Source organism: Sorex araneus, chromosome 1 (assembly GCF_027595985.1).
Source record: "Sorex araneus isolate mSorAra2 chromosome 1, mSorAra2.pri, whole genome shotgun sequence".
NCBI classification, from domain to species: Eukaryota; Metazoa; Chordata; class Mammalia; order Eulipotyphla; family Soricidae; genus Sorex; species Sorex araneus.
The window spans coordinates 19,603,261-19,627,084 of NC_073302.1; the positions used below are offsets into that span (position 1 = coordinate 19,603,261).

General features: G+C 43.0%; 1 protein-coding gene across 1 annotated transcript in view; it reads left to right on the top strand.

Moving 5' to 3' along the window:
- The window catches only part of TNC (tenascin C), a 100,591-nt gene that overhangs the window by 63,178 nt on the left and 13,589 nt on the right, over positions 1 to 23,824 (top strand). Inside the window, 10 exon segments of the mRNA XM_055123396.1 lie at positions 687 to 959; positions 2,396 to 2,668; positions 5,891 to 6,166; positions 9,610 to 9,882; positions 11,486 to 11,758; positions 15,949 to 16,071; positions 17,714 to 17,857; positions 19,905 to 20,024; positions 22,254 to 22,397; positions 23,175 to 23,305. Of these exon segments, the coding sequence (XP_054979371.1) occupies positions 687 to 959; positions 2,396 to 2,668; positions 5,891 to 6,166; positions 9,610 to 9,882; positions 11,486 to 11,758; positions 15,949 to 16,071; positions 17,714 to 17,857; positions 19,905 to 20,024; positions 22,254 to 22,397; positions 23,175 to 23,305 (2,030 nt within the window).

Genomic DNA, 23,824 nt, shown 5'->3' on the forward strand with positions numbered 1-23,824 from the left:
GCAAAGCAATATTCATTTTGTTGGCCCGCATAGAGATAGTTAAGGGAAGACAAGCTCTTTTAATAGAATGGTTAGTCTAGATTTGACTGAGGTATAACATACCAATAATTGCAATGACAAGGTGGCAGTTTCTTTGATGTCACAAAATCAGAAACCTCGAGGTGTCTCCTTGGTAGGATCATGGCATCAGAATTATTTAGTCTTCATTGGGCTAGACGGGAGCATCATCCAGAAGGATGCCTACGGGAGGGATACAACTGATCTGGGTATCCTGAGAGCAATTATGAAGACTGAAGGCGTCTTTTGGTTGCTAGCCAGCAACCCTGAGGTAGGGCTCCTGCAAGCCTCGAGAATCAAAAGCATAGTTAATATGCCCACTATGTTTGCTCAACCTGTTTTTCATAGGCAGGCTCTTGGTCAGGGTCTCATCAGGCAGAGATGTGAAACTACCTCTCCCCTCCCATCCCCCACCCCCACCCCTGCTCTCTTTGTGTGTTTCTCTTAACCATGTTCCCTTTTCTCTCCCATTGGCACTGGATTGGCAACTCTGCTTCATTCCACCTTAACCCTGAATGCTCAGACGTTTTTCCCCAGATACGGTCCTATTAACAACCTTCACCTTCGTCTCAACCCAAATAATTGACATCGATGTCTTTGTTTCTTCTCCCCTCCCCCTCCTTTTACAGCTGGAGAACCAGAAATCAGAAACATAGAGGTTTCTGACATAACTCCTGACAGCTTCAATCTCTCCTGGACAGCGACAGAGGGCGCCTTTGAGACTTTTACCATTGAAATTATTGATTCCAATAGGTTCCTGAAGACACTGGAATATAATATCTCTGGTGCTGAACGGACTGCCCACATCTCTGGGCTCCGCCCTAGTAATGATTTTATTGTCTACCTCTCTGGATTCACTCCCAACATCGGGACCAAAACCATCACTACCACAGTCACCACAGGTACAAGTGTGTCCTCCGTCTCTAACACCCTCTTCTCAGACTCTTCCTTGCAGGATGAACTTATTCCCCTTCCACGAAGATGTGCTCAAGCCGTAGCATGTTAACTCCCACAGGATGCTGAGATGGAACAAGAGTTAACAGATCTCTCTTCCAACAGCAGTGCAGATAGCGGAGTCCCAAAAAGGTTTCATAACATAAAAGCTTTATCACATGAAGGTTTTATCACTTGATTTATTACTGACCACATGCTATGGTCCAGATCATGATATGAAAACTGGAGAATTTTTAATAGCTAAGAAAGCCCCCCAAAGGAGGGTTGTCCTTGACTTGGAAGGACGGCTACATCAAAGAGTTTTCTAAAACCATTGCATCTTGTGTTATGCTAGTGTCTTGACTTCATAGTGCTTTTGGTCTTTTTATACCCCCCAAATAACACAGTGATTAAATGAAATTGTGCTAGTGCTCTTATATTTGTTTCAGCTATGAAAAGGCAGAGATTGCTTATCAGATGAGTGGAGGAGAAAATCATGCTTCCGATCACATCCCTCCCTAATTTTAAAGCTAATATTAGGGGGAAAAGATCGGAACATGTATATTATCTCTCTCTTTTCCTCTCTGTTGCCTCTAGAATAACTTATGGCGGTGAAAAATAAGTACGAAAGTAATTTTTTAAATTTTGAATATGGTAAACAAAGCAGAACTTGGTAAATTATATTTTACTTTAAATTTATGGTGCCTGTGATATTCATAATATGTGAGATGATATTGGCAGGCAACAAAATTAATTCCTTGTGAATTTAGTAAAAAAAGTTTTGACCCCTCAAAAGGTACATACTTAGCATCTCTTGGTCACTGCCTTTTCTTTTTTTTTTTTTTAGTTAAAATAGTTCTATTTTAAAAAATGGCAGGAGATAGAGTGAGAAAGAGAGAATACATCACAGGTTGTGATGCAGAGCTCCGTCTTGACATCATAAATTTAAAAATAAAATGTGATTGGTAGAATAAGCACAGGAGAATGTATTCTTGTGTTTCACAAAATAGAGACCCATATTCTTGGAGAGTCAAGAAATGGGGCAGTGTTATCACATCAAAGTGATTTACCCTAAGTCAACCATGATTGAGAGTATCAGTTCTCATTCTACATGAGACTGCAGATTGCTGTCAAGAGTAGAACATAGAAAGGGAAGAGCTCCCATAATCTAATCCTTCTCTCAGCCAGGTTTAATATCACAAATCTTTTCCCAGTGGCAGGGGTTGGGAGTGGAAATTACCAGCTCTATGTGTTTATTTCTCATCGTTCAAATTGGCTTTCAACAAAGGGCAAACTTCTGTATAAGACAGTGAAGTCTAAATTTTCATGGATTTAGTCTCATGTGCTTTGATTTTGCATTGCTGTTTTTCATTGATACGCTTTGATGTTTTTCTTCTTGCTTTAGTAGCTGAGCCTCTCCTTAGTCACCTCACGGTCTCAAATGTGACCTGGGACAGTGTGACTCTCTCGTGGAAAGCTCAGGAGTCCACCTTTGATAGCTTTCTGATAGAAGTTAGGAACTCTGACCGCCCCCAGGAGATGGTGGTGCGTTCCGTGCCTGCAGTGTTCCACAGCCTTGTCATCAGCAACCTCAAAGCTTCTTCTAATTACACTGCCCACCTCCATGGGCTGATTGGTGGGCAGCATGCTCAGACCCTGATGGTCCAAGCAACCACAGGTATTTCCCATTGTGGATTCTTCTTTCTTGATTGCACTTCCTTTGAAGAACGTTCTGAAAACCACCCTGCCCGTCTTTTTTATTCTCTTAGTTTCTCCAGGTCTGACTCAAATATAAACAATTTACCCAAATTGGAACAATGAGGCTTAAGAAAAAGCTCTCAGACCAGTGAAGGGACATCAGTGTCGACCTCTTTGTCCTAGACATCCACTCACATGTGCCTTGTGCTGTTTGTCTGTGTCGAGTTAACCTGACTTGCTTTGGTTGAATTTATAAACAGTGCTTCTGTCTGGTCTTGAGTAAGCCTTTCCAGTTCCACCCGTTTGCATCTGCCTGTGGTCTTTCTAACCAAAGTTTGCCTGTGTCATAGTCAAAGAGGCGTGTGCATGTGATTTCAGTTTCTTAGTCGGAATGATTTATCTTCCTCTCTACCAAGATTTTAAATGAGGATGCCATCAGCATGCAAAATAAAGACCCCACTACATACCTCAAGAACCACATGTGAAGATCTTGAGGCTCTGCTTTATTTGTTTTGAGACTTACATTTTCCTACGTTCCCTACAAATATAGGATCTTCCCTGGCATTGCCTCCTTCAAGCATGTTTTGATAGTCATTGTCACCACATGTGAATTTTCCCCTAATCCATCATCTTGTTCAAGTGTTTTTGTATGTTATAAACATTCAGAGATTTACAATGTTGAACAAGTCTGCTTTCCCGAAGCAGCCAGCCTGTCATGGAATTGTGTCAAAGGGCGGAAAGTAGAGAGAGGAAAAAAAATGTGTCTTAATTGCATGAAACACTGACTGTAATAGCCCTAACTACCCCTCTCTTGCTTTGTTGTGTCTTTCCACTCGTTTTCAGCTTGTGTGTGCACTCTAGGACAGAATTGGAGACAGCTATGACCTTAAGAGACTAGCCTCATTCTACATGGTATCCTACATGAATTGGTACTGCCCAGTTTTGACTGTACCATGAGAAGAGTCTTCACATTCATTCTTAATTCAGGAGATTGCTTCCACAGTAAATTATAGGGAAAGCGCAGGGCAGAGACCCTCTTGGAGGATTTTACCTTTGGTGTGGTTAGGATAATTTGCCAATGCTGTGGCTGAAAATGATAGCATCATTAGCTTCTCAAACTAATTGCTAAGTAGGAAATGCCACACTATTACTTATGGCTATATTCTACTTTAGAACCAGATGCTTTGGGGACTTGAAGACTTTATGGCATAGAATTATACTACTCAATTGCCCAGTTAGAGTTTTTTTTTTCCAAATAAACCCCTTATTTTTCCAAAAACAGGAGCTTCAGCAAAACAACTTCTAAATCCTTAAAAGATACAGTCTTCTTTTCTTAACCCTACGTACTGATCTCAATATTCAATGTCTCAATCCTCAAGACTGCTGTCTTTCTCTAAAATATTGTCTGAATTGAATTTATTTTAATGATAATGCTTTGGGGGACAAAAAATTACACTTAGTAAATCAATCTATATTCATCCTAGTTAAAACTAGCATTATAGGGGTTGGAAGATAGTACAATAGGGCATTTATGCTTGGCAGGGGTACAATTCCTGGCACCATATGGTCCCCCACGCATTGTAGGGTGTAACCCTGGAGGCCTCTGAGCACTGTCTGGCATGGTTCTCAAGGCCCCTGGTGTCATGGGATGGCCCAGATTTTCTGACATTACAGGGCGTGGGCAGCATTGCAGCCTCAGATTTTTGTGCTGAATCTACAGCCTGGTTAGCCAAGAATTACCCCTGGGCCCCTGAATCCCTGAGCATTGCTAGGGAGGCTTCCAAAGTAAAAGAAAATGAAAACTATATCAAGGAAAAGAGGTTTACTTCATTAAATATGAGTTTTTCTCCTCAATGACTATCTGTGATTTAAGGAACCAACCAGAGATCTGTAACCTCAGATCTATAACCACCTCTCCAGGTTACCCAATAAGGGAATCTACTAATTTAAATGACTGGAGCGATAGCACAGCAGCCTTGCATGCGGCCAACCCAGGTTCATTCCCTCTCGGGGAGCCCAGCAAGCTACCGAGAGTATCCAGCCCGCACAGCAGAGCCTGGCAAGCTACCCGTGGCATATTCGATATGCCAAAAACAGTAACAACAAGTCTCATAATGGAGACCTTACTGGTGCCCACTCGATCAAATCGATGAGCAATGGCATGACAGCGCTACAGTGACAGTGACAGTGCTACTGATTCAAAAGCACAATGCCTAACTTCAAGTTTCTTTTAACTTTATCATGTACCAATCATTTCTTGTGTTGTTTTGGGACTACACTCTGCATTTATTGCTCAGGGTTTGCTCCTGGCTCTGTACTCAGACAACGCTCTTGGTGGGGCTTGGAGAACCATATGGTGTACTGGAGATTTATCTCAGGTCATCCACCTGCAAGTCAAGCATTCTGGATACTGTACTATCTCTCCAGCTCTTAGACATTTCTAATGGGAGCCATTTACTTAATGGTTTTAAAATGAGATGGATATTTTCCTATGGTGCTCTTATTTGGGTTTATAAATACTCCAGAGAATCTTGCTTCTATGAATAGTATTTTTTAATTTGTAGAATTCAAGTAGATCAAAAGAAAACTAAATGAGGAAAACTAAGGTAGCATTTTCTAAGGCATTCTCAGTAGAACACCAACTCTTAAAAATGTTCCAGTAATATTCCTCAAATAGCTCACCCATTGATCAAGAAGTTTATGAAATGTGAGAGCATACAAAATTATTTAGATTTCTTTACCAGACCTGTGTTTCAGAGTCTAAAGTACTAGCCTGCTTCATGAGTGTCTAGGGTAAAATATCACATTCAGAGTTTAGAAAACATACTTCACCATGAAGTATGTTTTTCCTTGGAGCATCTTATGGAGCTAGTATCCTATTAAAAGTCTTAGAAACTGTAGTTTATATTACCCTTATCTTTATATGACCCCTATCTCCTGCTCAGGTGGTGTGTTCACTTTTCCTCACACACAACTAGCAAATGGTTGTGTCTATAGTTTTAGAGTGTATAGCCATGCCTACTGATAAACCAATATGTCAAAGAAAATCTTGACACTACCCAATATTCTACCTTTCTGAAAATATTTGGAGGGTTGGTTACTTCCATTAAGTTTGCATTGTATGGTTCCATTCTGGAGAAATCCACTGTTTTCTCTAATTATATCTTTCTCATTCTCTCTGCCCATGTTCCTTCTCCTTCAGAGCCAGAGCCACAATTGGCCACACTAATCCTTAGCAATATTACTCCTGACAGCTTCAACGTGTCATGGACCACCCAAGCTGGGCCTTTTGCAAAGATTGTTATCAATGTTAGTGATGCTCACTCGATACATGAGTCCCAGCAATTCACAGTCCCGGGAGATGCACAGCACGCTCACATCACCGGCTTGGTGGAGAGCACTGGCTATGACGTTAGTGTTGCAGGGACCACCCAGACTGGGAAACCTACCAGACCCCTCACTGCCTTTGTCATGACAGGTACTCATTCAAAGGTTGTTCCTTGTCTGTTTAGAATTCTGAAGTGGGGAGAGGGAAGGGAAACGTGACTGGCATTCTAAAGGGAAATTGAAGCCAAGTGTCGTCTTCACTCCATATATAAATCTCTAAGTAGAAAGAGAACAGATACTACTGTTAAAAAAAAAGTCTTTCATAATGTTCTGCCCTGCTTTATAGACTGTCTGGTTCACAGTCTGGAAATTCTGGCTAAAGAGTGTAATGTCATGGCGTCTTTGTCCATCAATCTTCCTAGGTAAGGTAGTTGAGACACTTCCTGCCTGAGAAATATATTATTTTCTCCTAAAAATAAAATTCTTGCAAATGGATTTGACACCAGAATTAATGAATGTTCGATCTAGGAACTCAAGTAAATTCAAGCTAAATTTAGTCCATTCCTTAAACTTGACTTCTAACTTCTCCTAGAATCATATAAAGAGATAGTTTTATATTTTCTTTCTGGACATTATACTATGTACAAGCAAGAGTTTTGAATGGTGTCAAATTAACAAATATCAATAGAAAAAAATCTCATAAAATATTTTGAAATCCCTGCCTGCTACTAATAATTTTCAGGAAATCAACTTTTTCTTCTAATTCTTACATTAAACCAACTTTCTTCAGAGTCAAAAATTGCTATAAAGAAGATATAGGGTCTGGAGCCATAGCACAGCGGGTAGGGCGTTTGCCTTGCATGTGGCCGACCCGGGTTTGATTCCCAGCATCCCAGATGAGCACCGCTAGGGGTAATTTCTGAGTTCAGAGCCAGGAGTGACCCCTGTGCATCATAGGGTGTGACCCCCCCAAAAAAAAGCAAAAAAAAAAAAAAGAAGATATATTAGGGCTAGAGAGATAGTACAGTGGGCAGGGTGCTTGGTTTGCAAGTGGCCAATGCAGATTCAATCCTTGGCACAATTCATGGTGCCTTGAATGTATGAGGCCCTAGGTTCCATTCTCCTGCACTGCCCAAAACTAAAGTCACATTAAAGGAAAATGATAAAATTTAACTCTCTTGTATCTAGTCGACAGTTTATAGTTACTGAACCTCTTGTATCTAGTCAACATTTTATAGATACTAGATCCATTTTTCTGTCCCCCAAGGTATGAAAATAATAGGCTTATGTAAATATTAATTTCCTATTATTTTTAAGAGAACACAAGACATGATGAATATAAATCAAAAAAGAGGTTCTGTTTTTCTCTCATTATGTAGTGTAGATATAGTCATTCAGTCATCAGATGCAGAGCCTGGAAGTTTCTCAGTAGTCATGCCAGGTCCCGAACTCTGCCCAGGATAGGAATGGCTGGTCACAGATCCACTGGCTCCTAACTTATAGCCTCTAACAGGACCTCCCACAGCACAAAGAGAAGAAAGGGAGCTTAGTTAAAGCTTTTCTTGGGAATTCTCCATCCAGTTACAGTATTGTCTCAGCTAATCCTTGATGTGAAAAGACCACATTGCAATGAAGCATATTTAAAAAAAAAAAAAGGAAAACAATTTGAACCTCAAAGATTATAAATAATAAGCTCTTGATTGGCTAATTATCCCCAATACCCTCCTTTTAATCAGCATTCTTTGCTTTGATGGTGGCAGAGATGCAAAGAAGCCAGATATCACAAAGAGGTGCCCCTTATCTAAACAAAAAATCAGCAGCAGAATCTGAGAGGCTGGTCGTGCACAAAGAAGTGTGTTTGCACAGTATATGTGACTTCATCTTTGCTTTTGATAGGCTTATGATTTGGGAGAGCACTTTAGGTGGTTTTTAAAATATCCTCAAAATAAACAGCGAGGGTTTCAAAATAAGTACAGGAAGTTTCAGCCATGGCAAAATTTCAATCTCTACTTGGGGCATTCATTCACTTGTCCGTCCAGTCACCAAACACTTCTTTTTAAAACATTTTCCTTTACATCCCATGGATTAGATTCTGCGCATTTGTGGCAGGTCATTTATCTCCATGAAAGTTTCCATTAAGCATCAGTGCTCTAGAGGGGAGGTCTTGGATCTTCTCCACTAATCCCTCTCTGTCCAAGACTTGCCAGCACTGATGGGGTTGACTAATTAGATACTGCCTTTGGGTGTGAAAAGGACATTTAATTTAAAATGAGGTGACCCTGGGTTAGATTATAGCTCAGCCACTGAGGAGATATGTGATCTCAGATAAATCATTGACCTCTTTAGATGTTTCCTTACATGTCATAGGAGTGAAAGGGTTAGTATCAAACCTATCTTACAGTATCATTGTGAGGACAAAATACAAAAGTAATGAGCTGAAAAATAGTACATCTCGGGGTACATGTCTAGCTTGTACCCAAGTTGGGTTCTATCCCTGCTACCACATGTTCTCTCAAGCATCACCAAGTGAAGCCCTGAGGTCCCTAAGCATTATGACTCTCGAGGCCCTGAGCACTGCTGAGTGGCCTCAGTAATCATTGGCACTGCAGGGCCAAAGCATCACCAAATCCTTGGGCCATAGAATTGAACAGTAGGCCCAGGTTGGCTGAGTAGCATGAGAAACAACACTTGAGTTCCCTGAGTACCATTTGAGAGGGCCAACAAAGAATGTTTGTGTATGCATAGATTCATACACTAATGGACATGAAGCCTTATCTATCAAGAAATACTAATAGAAACTTGACAGATATATATTCACTCACTCTTTGTGAAAGTCACTATTTTGTGAAAAGAACCATTGGCAATGAAGACATGAGATCCTGGGACATAGTTTTTTTGTGAACAAATTAAAAATGGTGGTCATGTAACTTACTGAAGATCTAGACACTTCTTTATTCCCTAAATTTACCCAGGAAAATAAACATCAAAATAATTAGCAAGTCTCAGTATTTCTTACTACGCCATGACCATAAATGTTTTATTTGACACATGAAAAATATTGTATCCTCCCCTTATCTCATTGACTGTAGTTGTATATCACTAATTCTCCAAATAGTTCAGATGTGAACTAGACGTAAAATAGAATACAGAAAAAGAACTATATTTGAAAAAAAGAAGAAAAGTTGATTTACCCTAAGACTGGAAGAGAGTTGAGGTATTAGAGAGAAGAGACCAAATCCACAAAAGATGCTTCAGGTGTTTGGCAGGGAAAAGTTTATAACCGTGAAAGTTCAAGACAGCTTAAAACCTTTCTCTATTTATACTACATCTGTGACTTTGTCCAAGTCAATCAAACTCTTTGAGGTTCAATTTGCTTATTGTATAATGAGAATCAGATCTAACTCATTATAGATAGGAGAAGAGATTTGTGTGAGAGAACTCGCTTGGCACTCAAGAAATCCTTACTCGGTGTTCATTTTCTGATGCTGTAACATGTTTTGTGATTAGCCAGGAGTCTGTTGACATTCGTGGAGACTGTTGTCCCAGCCCAGTCAGCGCGGCTAACCTGACTCTTTTCACCCTCCCTTCTTTCAGAGGCTCTGCCCCTTCTGGAAAACCTAACCATTTTCGACATTAATCCCTACGGGTTCACAGTGTCCTGGATGGCATCGGAGAATGCCTTTGACAGTTTCCTAGTGGTGGTGGTGGATTCTGGGAAGCTGCTGGATCCCCAGGAATTCACCCTTTCAGGAACCCAGAGGAAATTGGAGCTGAGAGGCCTTATAACTGGCATTGGCTATGAGGTTATACTCTCTGGCTTCATCCAAGGGCACCAAACGAAGCCCTTGAGGGCTGAGGTTATTACAGGTACTTTGATTCAAGTGAGAAATTTTCCCCTTTTCTTGGTTCCCTCCCATGTACTCCATCTGCCAGATCACCTGGTTTCAACATCCTTGTCCATGTTCCCCACTTAATCCATAGATGTAACCTGTTGTTGTTGTTGTTTTTTAAATCTTCCCTCTTCTCTTCTCATTTGTCTTGTGTTTCTAATGAATACTCCCTTTTTCTCTCTTCAGAAAAGAGAAGGTCGAAATGTTTCCACTTGGTGACCCAAATCCTTTAAATGGTGTCTTATTCATATCTCCTGTATGCTTTCTTCACACACCCCTTCACTTTGTGCATCTTAGTAGTTCCCAGCTACATTTCAGCCTTCTCAAGTGAATATACAATTAAGTATATTTCAAAAAATGTATTGATGTTTGCCATCCCAAATTTTCAACTGTTGATCTTAAAAAATTTATCCAGTAGGTTTCTTATTGGAAAACCCAGTTGCAAACTTATTACATGGGAAAGGAAAATGCTAATGTGATCAAGGTTTGGCAACAAAGATTAAATCCATAACTTTCTCAAGACTAATAATTTCTCAAAATTTAATATTAACATCTTTAACAAACAAAGATCTGCATTTCCCAAAGTCTTTCTAGAAATAACTAGCTTCAATGAATATTTAAAGGCTCTATATTGAAGAAATTCCATGATCAAATAAGTGTTGGAAACACCAGCTAAACATTGTTCAACAGGATTGTTGACAACAACTCTTAGCTTACAGAGTATCCTAATGTCTGTTTGTCTCTCCAAGTTGGACTTCCTTAGGCCAAATTTCCGGAACTTATTTGACCATGGGTACCATTTAAGGAAGAAGATCAAACAGAAATAGTTTGTTCCAGGGATACTTTGGGAAAACTTCATTGTAAATTTAGCTTGACAGTGAGTTTTGTCTAGTTAAGGCAATCCAAAATATTAAAATAATACAGTGATATCAAAGTGTGTGACATAAGAGGTTCCTAGCCTTAACGTAGCCATCTGAACACTTAATGACTTTAAAAAGCAACTAAGTCAAGACAAAGTGCCTCTTGAGTACAACATCTCCAAGAGAAAAAACAAAAAGGATCATAACATCTATAACATTTTAAAAGCCATTTTGCTCAGAATCAAGGGAAATATAATCAGCAATATCATCATGGGCAGCTTTGCAGATTGTTAATGTTAGTTTATTTGTCTTTTTTAAAAGGAAAGAAAATATCTCTCAGAGGATGGCACTTGGCCACTGGAAGAGAGACAGAAAATGTAAACAAGTTACTGGCTTTGAACTTGTTTAATAATGCATAAGAGGAGCTGGTCTTAAGTCCAGATGTGCTTTTTAGAGAAAAATTATAGAATTGCTTTTTTAGACAAAACTCACGTATGCAAGTATCCCCTTGGCTAGTAATAAAATGTATCAACTTCATCTTTTCCTCTCCCAGAGACCTACTAAACTTGTTTGTGTTGAATTATTTATTTTGGGTATCTCAGGACACCTCTCTCTGAGATGTGGGCCATCCCTGCCTACAGACAGCCCCAGTGGACAGAGGCTGACACAGCTGCTAAATGATATTCTCTCTCCTCCTTCCATCATTCTCTCCCTCTCTAGAAGCCGAGCCGGAAGTTGACAACCTTTTGGTTTCAGATGCCACCCCAGACGGCTTCCGTCTGTCCTGGACAGCTGACGAGGGGGTCTTCGACAGTTTTGTTCTCAAAATCAGAGATACCAAAAAGCAATCTGAGCCACTGGAAATAACCCTCCTTGCCCCTGACCGTACCAGGGACATAACAGGTCTCAGAGAGGCCACTGAATATGAAATTGAGCTCTATGGAATAAGCAGTGGAAGGCGATCCCAACCAGTCAGTGCTGTAGCAACAACAGGTACTGTAAACATGAGAGAATAGACAAGTCCTGATTTAAGGTCTGCTTCTCTTGAACCCGGGAACTGATGGGGCCATTGAAGCACACAGGCTTGCTTTCAGAACTTGGCGCTTTCCACTGTCAAACATGACACCTGGAGTTCTAACTACATCTTTATGCAATGAAAAAGAAAAGAGTAGCATGCAATAACATTGTGAGGATTCACTGGGGTAACTCACAGAAAACCCATAGTAGAAAGCCTGGCTCATAGAACATACACCCCAGAGGAGATGAACTATTAACATTTTCATGACTGTCATGAAGACATCCCCATCATTACAATGACCAAAAATCCAAGGGCCTTTCCTTTTCTTCATTAGTGCATCATTTTTTCCCCAGACATCAAACTGAATATGCCCTACTACAATTTGAAGTTGATGAAATGGTCCCTCCACATGCAGAGCCATAACTTGAAAATGGTTTCTGTGAGTCATCAGTGATCAGGAGGGAAGCCAAAACAGGGAGCAGGCGAGTCAACTTGCTCTTATGAAGCTTTAAGAATGTCTTGAATGTCCATCCAAACAACTCCAAAATACCACAGAGGGAAAAAGAAAACAAAGAAAACCCCTTTTACATATGAGCTGTTTTGAGGAGGAAAAAATAAAGGCAATTACAATAATCTGGATACTGGTACTAAGCCAACCATGACTTTTGAAGGAACAAAGATTCAGGAAACTGTAGCATCCTTTAGAGATGGCTGGTTCAAGGTAGACACAAAAGAAAGAATCTCAGGATCATGGGAGAGATCAAAGGTGCCTGAGCAGTGGTGTTACCTCTTCTACTTGTGTTTGAAGTTGCTGAGGCTCAGAGAGGCAAAGCAATTCATCAAAGTTTACACAGCCAGATTTGAAATAGGACCTAAATGCTAACTTATACTGTTAAATCTCAGCAAATGGATGACAACCAACAAATAGACATGACTTTCTGCTTCTTCCAGGCAGAGAGCATAACATTAGCCAAAACATTCTCCTCTTTCTGGGCATTTTATTATGTTTCAGGACCTAAAGAACTAGCAGAAAGCACATACAAAAATTGCCACTGGTTTTTTGGAACTGGGAAGGAAATGCTGAGAGCCAGGCAACAAATCAGTGAGAGGGAAAAATGACCCTGTTTCTAATTATGAGGAACACTCGTCCAGGGAAGGGGTGTGGGTCCCGTCCCCCCTTCCTGTGGCTGCCCATAAACTAACTGCTGCTCAGAGTCTGCTTCTGACCTTGGTTTATAAACAGAGCTTTCCAAGTTGACTTCTCGTCACTGATTTTGTTTTGCTAATTTTTTTTCTAGAGCCCTAAAGTGCTAAAGTCAAAAAAGAGAGTGAATAATCATGAGGGGTTTTGTTTTTACTCATAAGAACAAAAGAAAAGGCAGGATCTGGTCTTTCATACCAAAAGTCTTCTTTTGATATTTTTTTGGGGGGGAGGGGGAGCTTTTTACCTCACAGCCAAGGGGGAGTGTGTGTATGTGCGTGTATGTGTGTGTTTCTATGAGGCATCAGTGTGTGTATACATCGGTGAATGTGTTTATGTCTCTGTGTGTTTCTGTGCATGTCTGTGTGTTATTGTGTGTCGTTCTCTGTGTGTTTTCGGTATGTCTGTGTCAATGTGTCTATATTTCTCTGCCTCTGGTTTATTTCTATGCATGTCTGTGTGTCTCTGTATGTATATGTGTGTTTCTGCGTATCTTCTGTTTGTTTGCGTATACCTGTATCTGTGTGCCTGTCTATATGAGTTTTCTGTGTGTGCAAATTCATGCTCATATGTGCATGTGTGTACCTAAACACCTATGTGGTGGCACTCCAGCAGGATACAGTGAGGTGACCCAAGCATAATAGAGATCTGATTTTCACTCATCCCCTCATCAATTTGATAAAAATTTCTCTTTGATGCTTTTTCCTTTTTTTCTCTTGTTTTTGTTTCCTTTGACTTTTTAATCCTTTCTCTTTTCTCTTCCCTTTCTTAGTCTGCCTTAAACTCCCCAGTGATAGCCTGCCTTTATTTTCCTTCTAGAAGTTTCCAGGTCTCTTCCTCATGCACATAAGACCCCCCCTCTGCCTAGGCATAAGCTTTCTGCCCTGGGAGAGGGTCACTAGAGGCCCTGTTTCCTCGACGGCAAGCCTGTGGGTGTGTTGCTGGGAGTTTAATCTTGGCCCCACCTTTTACCAACCATGAACCACAGGCAATTTTTCTCTGAGCCTTAGTTTCCTCACATAGCAAATAGAATTTACCTCCCAAAGTCAGCATGAGGTTTAAATGAGATTATGAATGCCTTCTCTTGAGCAAAAGTTTCCTTACTCATTATAGCCATATTACATTATGTTTGAGTGACAGACTATACACTTCAATGGGCCACTTGTTTAAAAAATAAAAATCAAAAGTTCCAAAAGGTTAAGAATAAAGTTTGTGTTTTATTCTGTCCTCCCTGGCATTTCACCCCTCCTTGGCTTTTTCAGCTTGCTCGTGGCTCTCTTCTCCCTGAGTTATCAAGTATGTCTCTCAGGAGTACAGGATGAAGGATGCTACTAGTTAGAGGACAGGGGAAGACGTCTAAGGTGGAGCAAGTATCACTGCTAATTTGCATATGGGAAAATTGGATTCTAGAGAACAAAGTTGTGGCTAAGGACTAAGAACACACTTGCCTAAATGTGCCAACACCTACCTGGGTATGGTGTACAGGCAGAGTAGCTCAGCCAGCAGCAAAAGAGCATCAGGTCACAAGTTCACAGATTGTCTTAAGGTTTATTTCTTAGATGTCTGCATCTTGATCTTTCAAATGGGGATATCTCAAAATCCTGGGTGGTCCATGAAGGAAAGAATCTCAAGATTTAAAAAAAAAATAAAGAGAAAGTGATCATGTTACTAAACTATTTCTGTGGGTCAGATTCTGTACTTGTGATCTAACATTCCTCGCTCTGCTAATCCTCAGAGCCCTCCTCTGGGTAGGCACCACTCCCCCTCCCGCACTGGACAGATGGGGAAACTGAGGGGGCTCACCAAGTTGAGCAGACCTTCCTCAGGTTTCCCCAACACTTTCAGGATATTTGAACAATCAAGATTGCCCAGTTTCCAGAGCCGTGGGGGTCTCTAAAGTTTTCCAAGAAGAGGGCAAAACCCCAGACGGTCAAAGTTGGGGGCACTTCCTGTCCACAGAGGAATACCATCAGACAAGAGAAAAAGGCAGAAATGACGAGGGTAAAAAACACACACGCGTCCCCACAGTGGATTGTAGGTTTCAAAACTGAATGACCCGCATGGGCTTGAAAGGGGAAAAGATGAGGAAGTGAGCTCCCAAGAGAGCTGAAAATTGTTTCCTGAATTCTCTGATTAAGCACGGTCAGCTGAAGAGGGGGAAAAAAACTAGGCCAAAGCATACACAGAGACAAGCCAAAGGAAACTGAGTTTTCAAGGGCGGTGTTGGCACGGCAGCGGCTGCCCCTGGGCCTGGCTTTCCTCACAGGTAGATCCGAGCCCGTGGGCCGTTTGCTTTGGTGATGGACTCGAGGTTGTTCCCCTGGCGCTGGATTCTCCTTCTGTTATGGGAAGAGGTTCGCGGAGGTCAGCTGCCAGATGCACATTATTTTCCAGGATCCCAAGACTGAGCTGGACTCTGCCCTGCAGTCCTGGGACCTAGAAAGGTCACACCACAAATATGTTGATGGGGGATCCGAGCCTCCATCGAGTGCCCCGTGACATCGCTCCAACTTCCCCCTCCCTTCCTCCACGAGGGTTTCGACATGAGGATTAAGCTTTATACGTGGCAAAGGCCTGTACAATGACCCAGACTTGGTTTTATTTCATGAAAGGGACTCAAAGACAAAGGTGCGGGAAAGGCATATGAAAATGCAAACATGAAAGAAGAAGGCATATTCTAAGGTCACCTCGTATGAATCAGCTACAGTGTAAACATTTTCCTTAAATGGAGCCAAATGGCTCTGAGGGGTGTGGGGAGCTCCATATATGCATGAAAGAACGATTTGTTTCTATTGAGTCACAGCCTGACCGTACATCACACACATTCGCAATCCTAAGGGCTCTGCTCAACCTCACAAGCTGAATCTAGATGCTGGGTTTTCTGGTACCTGGAATCCGGGAAATATCACTGATGAAGAAGATTGTAAATTGTTCTGAACTTTCTCTGTGTTTTCTCCTTGACAGCAATGGGCTCCCCCAAAGAAATCATTTTCTCAGACATCACTGAAAACTCGGCCACCGTCAGCTGGATGGCGCCTATGTCCCAGGTGGAGAGCTTCCGGGTTACCTATGTGCCCGTTGGAGGAGGTAAAGGGCCTGACTTGGGGCTGGGGGGTAGGGAGTGGACCCCTTCTTCCCAAGCATTGTGGCCAAAGAAAAATAGCATCTTTATCTTTGAAATGATCTGGATAGATTTTGTGAATAAGGTGCTTGAAGGTCCTTGGAAGCAACTCCCGGGAGAATGGTCATGTTATGGAGTAGTTCCTTTATGACTTTGCAATTCTATAATTCTATGAGAAATAGATCACCAATATTGTTGACACATGGGATGGAAGACTCTAAATTCATGGGCCTTTTTCTCCTGGACTGAACTCATTTGAAAAGCTAGTGTTGGACTAAATATACAAGATGTTTTGCCCTCGGGTCGCCATATCAATTGGTGTCTCTCCCTCCAAATTGTGACTTAACAAAGTTAGGGATTGAGAGCTATGACAGAAAACACGTGAGAAGTTGGACTGGGGAAACACAGTGGAACCCATCAAAGAACTTGTGGCAGGCAGACTGTTGGTTCCTTGGATGTAGTGGGTGGTTTGATTAGCTAATATAAAACTCACCAGTCTTGGGGGTGGAGAAATAGCACAGCGGGTAGAGCGTTTGCCTTGAACGTAGCCGACCCGGGTTCAATTCCCAGCATCCCATATGGTCCCCTGAGCACTGCCAGGAGGTAATTCCTGAGTGCAGAGCCAGGAGTAACCCCTGTGCAGTGCCAGGTGTTTCCCAAAAAGAAAAAAAAAAAACTCACCAGTCTTGAAATCGCTAAGAAAACAAAATGGGACTATCCACATACACAAGAATATACATTCAACTATGGCCATGTTTTAAAAATCAAGGGTAGTGGGCTGAAGAGTGAAGAGATAGTGTAGCAGGGAGGGCTCTTGCCTTACATGCACTTCAACAACCAGGTTCCATCCTAGGCACACATTATGCCCCCACAGTCCCTGCCAGGACAGGTCCTTGAATAGAGTCAGGAGTAAGCCCTAGGCACTGTTGGGTATGGTCTAAAGACAAATTAATAGAATCAGGGGTGAGGAATGTCCAGTCTGGGAGCCATATGTGGCCCATGAAATCATGCGGCATGGCACTGGTACCTTATATATCAGACATGTAAGCTTCTCATTGGTAGCCCAAAACTTGTCTACCTGTATTATATGGCCCACGAATGATATTATAAATATCCAAACGGCCTTTGGCAGAAAAAAAAAAACCAGTTCCTCCTCTCTGATTTAAATAGTAGTATTTCAGCTAGTCAGAAAATCCATATATTCCTAATTTCAGACAATGGGTTAAATAGATCTACTCTTTAGTGGGCATTCCAACTTCTCTGGGAGAAAAAGTAAATAAAATTTGCACCAGGGGCCTGATACTACAGAATGGAAACTTGCTGTTTTTAACACATTGTGACTTCATGTTTTTTCCCCTCTTGGCTGAGTTTTTGGCATCTGCACTGATGGAAAAAAAAAAAAAAGCATTATACAAAAAAAATCCAAAAAAAAACCCAAAAAATAGTAAGACCTCTTGTCTTCTGCCAGAGAGTAGGAGCCAGAGAGAAGTCAGGAGAATGGTAGTGGATAGAGACATCATTTCGTTTCCAGATCAGGTCCACCCGTGGCTGGGACAAGAGCAAGTTTCTGGGGGTCCCATGCTCCCTTGTGCTTTGACTATGTTCCAGGCACCCCCTCAGTGGTAACGGTGGATGGAACCGAGACACGAAGCAGGCTGGTGAGACTCTTGCCTGGAGAAGAGTACCTGGTCAGCGTCATCGCCATGAAGGGCTTTGAGGAGAGTGACCCCGTCTCAGGGACCTTCACCACAGGTTTTTTGTTTTCCCTCATCTTCATTCTGCATCATTGCTCAGGACGCAGGAGCTGGGGTGGCGGGATGGAGTGGGTGGGGAAACTCTTAATCAGAAAAGCCTGGTGGGAACTGTATTTGGAGAACTAGAATCTTATTCAGACCCCTTCCAGAGCTTTCTATGAGCTGCACAACACCCTTAAGCCCCCCTCTAGGCCCATTTCTTGGATTATGACAGAAGGAAGAGGCTACCTTTGGATGTCCTGCTAGTCAAGGTTGAAATTCCAAGCCCACCGTTTTCAAATTTTCATTCATCTCCCTTGGGTCATTTCTTTCTCCGAGAAATGGGTACAATTCTGCTTCCCTGGCAGGGGGTTGCGAGACTCCTATGAAACAGTCTGTGGGAAACATCTGCAGCTGTAAATCACCAAAGGTGCATGCTGCCCCACTCCTGCCATTACCTGCCAAGCTGAGGGTTCTCTGGAAGACATGTAAGGATGTCACAGAAAGAAAAGTGTCAGATAAGGCAGCTGCTCCACAGGTGGCAGTTCCTGCATCCCAAGCACGGTCTACCCTTTTCCTTCTGAAGTGCAAACAGTGGAGTCTCAGGGACATTTAAGACCCTGGCTGGAGCCATATAGCTCATAAATACTCAAAATTTGAACTTAGGTCAGCCTAACTCCAAACTCTGTGTTCCCCTCAGATAAAAGATTATTTCTTCATTATAAATCAATTTGAACAGCATACTGTAAGGAGGAGGAAATAATGAATTGTACTGAAGAAGCATGAAGTGGAAAATTTCTCTTCATACAGCTGTGACCCTTAACAATTTTTCCTTTGATATATGAGCAATTACCCCAGGCTCATCCACTCAGGGTTTTTTTTTAATAGTCCTCATAAAAATTTTTAATATCCTACTAGTCTGAAAGAGTTGATGCTATGCAATTAAAACGTCCCCTGGGAACCCTGTGTGCTGGCCGCCCTGCCACCCAAGCCCTGATTTCTCCACAAAAATCTTTCATTCAGGCTTGTCCCCCGCACCAGACCACAACAGCTGGTATATGTCCTCCCCGGCCCCATTGTCCTCCTCTGTCAAAGGCAGCTCTGTCCATGTGGGGTCGAACAGGAAGGAGCTCAGAGAGGACAAGGTGGCTTCCAAGATCACTCCTCCACTTCCTGACGCCTAGCCAGTGCTTTCATTTCTTGCATCTCAGGTTCTTCATCTGTGTCCCAAGTGGATGTTCATGCCCTCCGGTATATCCTCCCCCAGGGCTGCCGGTGGCAGTGCCCACGCAGGAGGGAAACAGTCATGCTTAGGCTGGGTTCCAAGAAAGGGATAGTGAGTAGTGCAAGTGGCCACTAAGTCTTTGCTGAGTTCAAGTCACTGGAAAATCATGGCTAAGACTCCGAAAGGCTCTTGCCGAAGACTCATGCAACTGAGTCTTCGCCAGGGGATGAGAATGGTGGGGGTGTCCCGAGCATATTGCAAATACATGTAGCTCGTCCTAATTGCAGCTGCCCCTGATGGCAGAAGAAAGGGAGGTTTAAGGAATAGATATGACACTCAGACACGGGGACAAGATGACAGAGAAGCCAAAGGAGCACCCTGGACCACTGGCTTTGGGAGCCTGAGTTATTGTCCTCTATAGGCCAATAACTCATAAGAGCTGTCACTCGAAGCTCAGCAAAGTCCCCGGCCCCTAAGAGTCTCCCTACCAGTCGCCTCTCTGTATGAGTATCAGCTGTTCCCCTGCGGACTACATGATAACCCTGTCCTGGGTTTCAGCCTTTCCAGTTGATAGAGCACCTTACAAGCTTACCACCAGGTGACAAAAGAAATAATCCTGAGAATGAAATCAAGAAGAGTTATTATCTTCACTTCGCACCAGTGAACCAGGGAAGGATTCCTCATCTCACCTGTCACTCGGGCTCCAGCTTAGGACTCCACAAGAGCTAACACAGTGAACCAACACCCAGGTTCCAGGAGCCAAGTAGATGCCAAGCAGCTGTGGGCTGACCTCCTACTCAAGACCGTCTATCTCCCTAATATGTCACCAATTTGTCTGCAGCTCTGGATGGCCCATCTGGCCTGGTGACAGCCAACATCACCGAATCAGAGGCTTTGGCCATGTGGCAGCCAGCCATCGCCCCCGTGGACACGTATGTTATCTCCTACACAGCAGAAAGAGGTAAGATGGTATCTAGAGCCCTGTGGTCTCTGCATATCTGTCCTTTGAACTCTCCCACTTCTCTCTGCTTGGTGCGTGTTTGGCACAGGATGACAAAAATGCATGGGTTGGTGACATTGTACAGGGAGACCATATGCATGAGTCTCTTTGATAGGCCAGGGTCTTATGGTCTTGACTTCCACCCCAGAGTGGAAGTTTCTAGATGGGCAGAGGATATTTCTAGATGGACACTGGTGGGTCTCCGGGATGGGGAGGTGCTATTTACATCCCTGGGGTTGTTGTCTCGTGAGAATATAACTACCAGCGGAGCACAGTAAGCCATTTGAAGAAAAAAAAATTCTATCATCAGCCTCCTGCTGTCCTATTTTTCCTTCCTGTGGGGCCCTTGGACTGTTGGTATGCAGTCTCTCACCAGTAAGCTGCTCTCTAATCCCATAGAAGGAAGGGATCCCAAATCTAAATTGCACAATAGCCTGGTGGTGCTGATAGCCTGGGATTCTCAGGACCAGCTGGAGTAAATGTGACTGGAAAGGAAGAAATATTTCCATGTCTTTGCAGCCACCTGTGGTCATGTGCCTCATTTGGGGCATCAGCCAACCACAATCCCTGGAACATCGATTTTCCTGAAATGTCATCCCTCGGGGAGACATGCTATGTGTGGCCAGTGATCAAACCCTTTCTGCGATGCTGGAAATGTTCTATATCTTGAACTGAGTAGTTCTTACCCTGGGAAGGGGCTGTCAATTTAATATTTGTTGAGCTTTGCTATAGAAATAGCTCTGTTTCTATAGCAAAAACAAACAAAGACTCAGAGGGCTGGAGAAGTATTTCAAATGGTTGAACACATTTTCGCTCATGTGAGGCCCTGAGTCCAGTTCTTACCCTGAATGTCACCTCCAGCTCTGCTGAATGCAGCCTTGGTGGCCACCAAGGTGAGCCCCTCCTAAATATAAGAGAGAAGAGAAAGAGCTTTGGAAAGGAGCAAATCCATACTTTTAGAATGAACATCTCTAGAAGGAGGAAAGTGACCATCTCAAAATACAAGTCTTTAATATTCAGTGAAACAACAAGAGACAGTAGGAGAGGGTACCGCAGATTGTGTACAAGGCCCCCCAGGTCTTCTTTCATCCCTGGCATCCAGCCCAGACTGTGAAAACAGAAGTTAAGTAAGTGACAGGCTTGCAAGGGGGAACAGAGGCTAGATTTTTTCTCGTTTTGCTCTTCAATTCTTAAATATTCTGTGGATGTAAATATTTAGGGCAGGGATGATAGTGCCACCTCAGTGATTCCTAAAGTGGGTCATTAGGGGGACCCAAAATTGACCTCGTGATGTAACAATAATTGCTCAGGTGAAATGAGTGAGGCTAAGTGATTTTCTTTTCTAAAAGGGGAGCAATAGGCCAGAGAAATCCGGGAACCTCTGTCCCACCTAAAATTACCCAAATATCATTTGTGGTGTTCCTGGAAAATGTGCCTGGCAGCCAAGAAGAGAGCCTCCTCCAGAGGGTGGAGAAGGCATCACGTCCAGTCACAGAGGATGAGGGAGGGTGCCCAACTTGTCCCAGTTCTTTGGGACTCTTTCCAACGTAGAACGAAAAGGGAAGCCTCACCGTAGTGGCCAGCCAAGGTGGAAGGGTGTGACTGAGGCCTTGGAAATACGTAGTGCTGAGAGGCCGAAGGCTGACACCACCAGATTACTGTGATTCTTCCAGTCTAAGAGTTTGAAATTTGGCAATGGACGTATCTATCCGTTTGTGAAAAGGAGGGAAAAGCAAGCAATGGGAGAATTGAAACGTGGGCACCCCAAGGCTTGGAGCTGTTACCTAGAGCCCTTCTCTGGCCCATCCCCTGGGCCTGAGGCACAAAACGGATCCAGCCAGCCCCATATGAAACACTCTCCTGACCCTCAGTTCCCCTTCCTTCTGATTTGGTGCCTGGAAAAATCCAGTCTGCCTCTGATGACTCCTTTGTCTGTGAGGTGAGTGCTGAAGAGAGAGGAAAGGGGTGAGTCATTGCAGAAGCAAACCTGCTTTTCCGCAGGGTCACTGAAAGGTTGCGTGCTCCAAGGAGGGGTGTACCCCTCGGGGCCAGAGCCACTGATGGCCTGGGGAGATGTAACCACCTTGGGGTGTGTGTGTGTGTGTGTGTGTGTGTGTGTATGTGTGTGTGTGTGTGTGTCTATATGTCTATATGTCTGTGTGACTGTGTGTCTGTGTGTCTAATGTGTAGTGCCAGAAATCACACGTACGGTGTCCGGGAACACGGTGGAGTTTGAGCTGACAGACCTGGAACCCGCCACAGAATACACCCTGAGGATATTTGCAGAGAAAGGGCCTCAGAAGAGCTCAAGCCTCACCACCAAGTTCACAACAGGTACCGAAGCCTTCGCCCACGCCCTCTCCCTGCAGCTGCCACCCTCTCCAGCCTGTCTCCCTGCAGTCCCGTCCGGGCCATGTGCTGACATCAGCAACGGCTGACCTCACAGGTCCCCTGAATCAGGACTTTAGAGAGCGCAGCACTTCCTTTTTCAACCCACACAACCTTGTTCTCCCCACAGTCTTGAAAACCATTAGAAGAGGAGAAATCCAGTTAAAGTGGAAAACCAGTTCCCACTGGCTCTAAACCCAGTACTTAACGAACCATGTTCCGGGCAGGGAAAGATTTTTAAGAGAAGGATTTTTCCGGCAAGTTTTCCTAGATGTGCGTGGGCTTTTTTTGCAATTGAGCCTTTTTTTTCCCCCTTTCCTTTTTTTTTTTTTTTTTTTACAAATTATTGGAAATAGGGAAATGAGATATCCTCTTATTCAGGGTAATCACCGATATCAATATGCTTTTGTCCCCTTAGTGAGAAACAAGGGGGGGTCAGTATTAATGTGCACAGAGAACTATATTTCTCTCTCTCCAAATCCAACCAAGGTCATGGTAAGCTCAGGAAAAGTGGCCCAGAGAATGAGAATGAAGGACAGAGAAAGATGTCCTAGGAGGTCACGTGGCTTAGTTTCATCACCTACAAATGGGAGGTACTCTCCCAAATCCATAAAGGTCCACCAAAAGCTCGAGACTTGAACTCAAACCACTCTGATACCCAAGCAGGGATTGTGTTATTGTTTTTGTTCTACACTTGCTGACCCAGTATTTTATCTTCTCCAGAACTTGACCCTCCAAAAGACTTAACTGCTACCGAGGTCCAGCCGGAAACTTCCCTCCTCACCTGGAGACCCCCAAGAGCAGCTGTCACTGGTTACCTGTTGGTATATGAATCCGTGGATGGTACAGTCAAGGTACCTTGAAGTTTATAGTCAAGTTCTTCCTGTTGGTTGAAACACTTTCCCAGTCCTTTTAGTGGGGGAAAAGAATGATCCTGGTGCCATTTCTGATCCAGGGTGACTTGAGGGCTAAATGATAAATTAGTAGAGACAGGAATCCATGTCAAACCTCCAGTTCATCTGCTCAGCCTCGCTCACTACTTTGATAGGCAACCCAGATCAAGAAGCAGCATACACAAGGCTTGAGGACATTGGGAGATAGACTCTTGACACTTGACTGTTGATTAAATGCCAGAAGTTTCTTCTGCATCTTTACCATACCGATCATTTCACTGATGGTCTCCTTCCATGGTACATTAAAACAGATAAAACAGATAGCATGCAGGCTTATGCCAGCAACTAGCAGCCCTATTTAAATAAAATGGTCAACACTGTTGATGTGCAAGCCACGAACTTTTCTTCTTTATTTTTTTTAATTTTTTAATAAATTTTTTAATTTCTTTTTTATAAGAAATATTTTATTCAATCACCGTG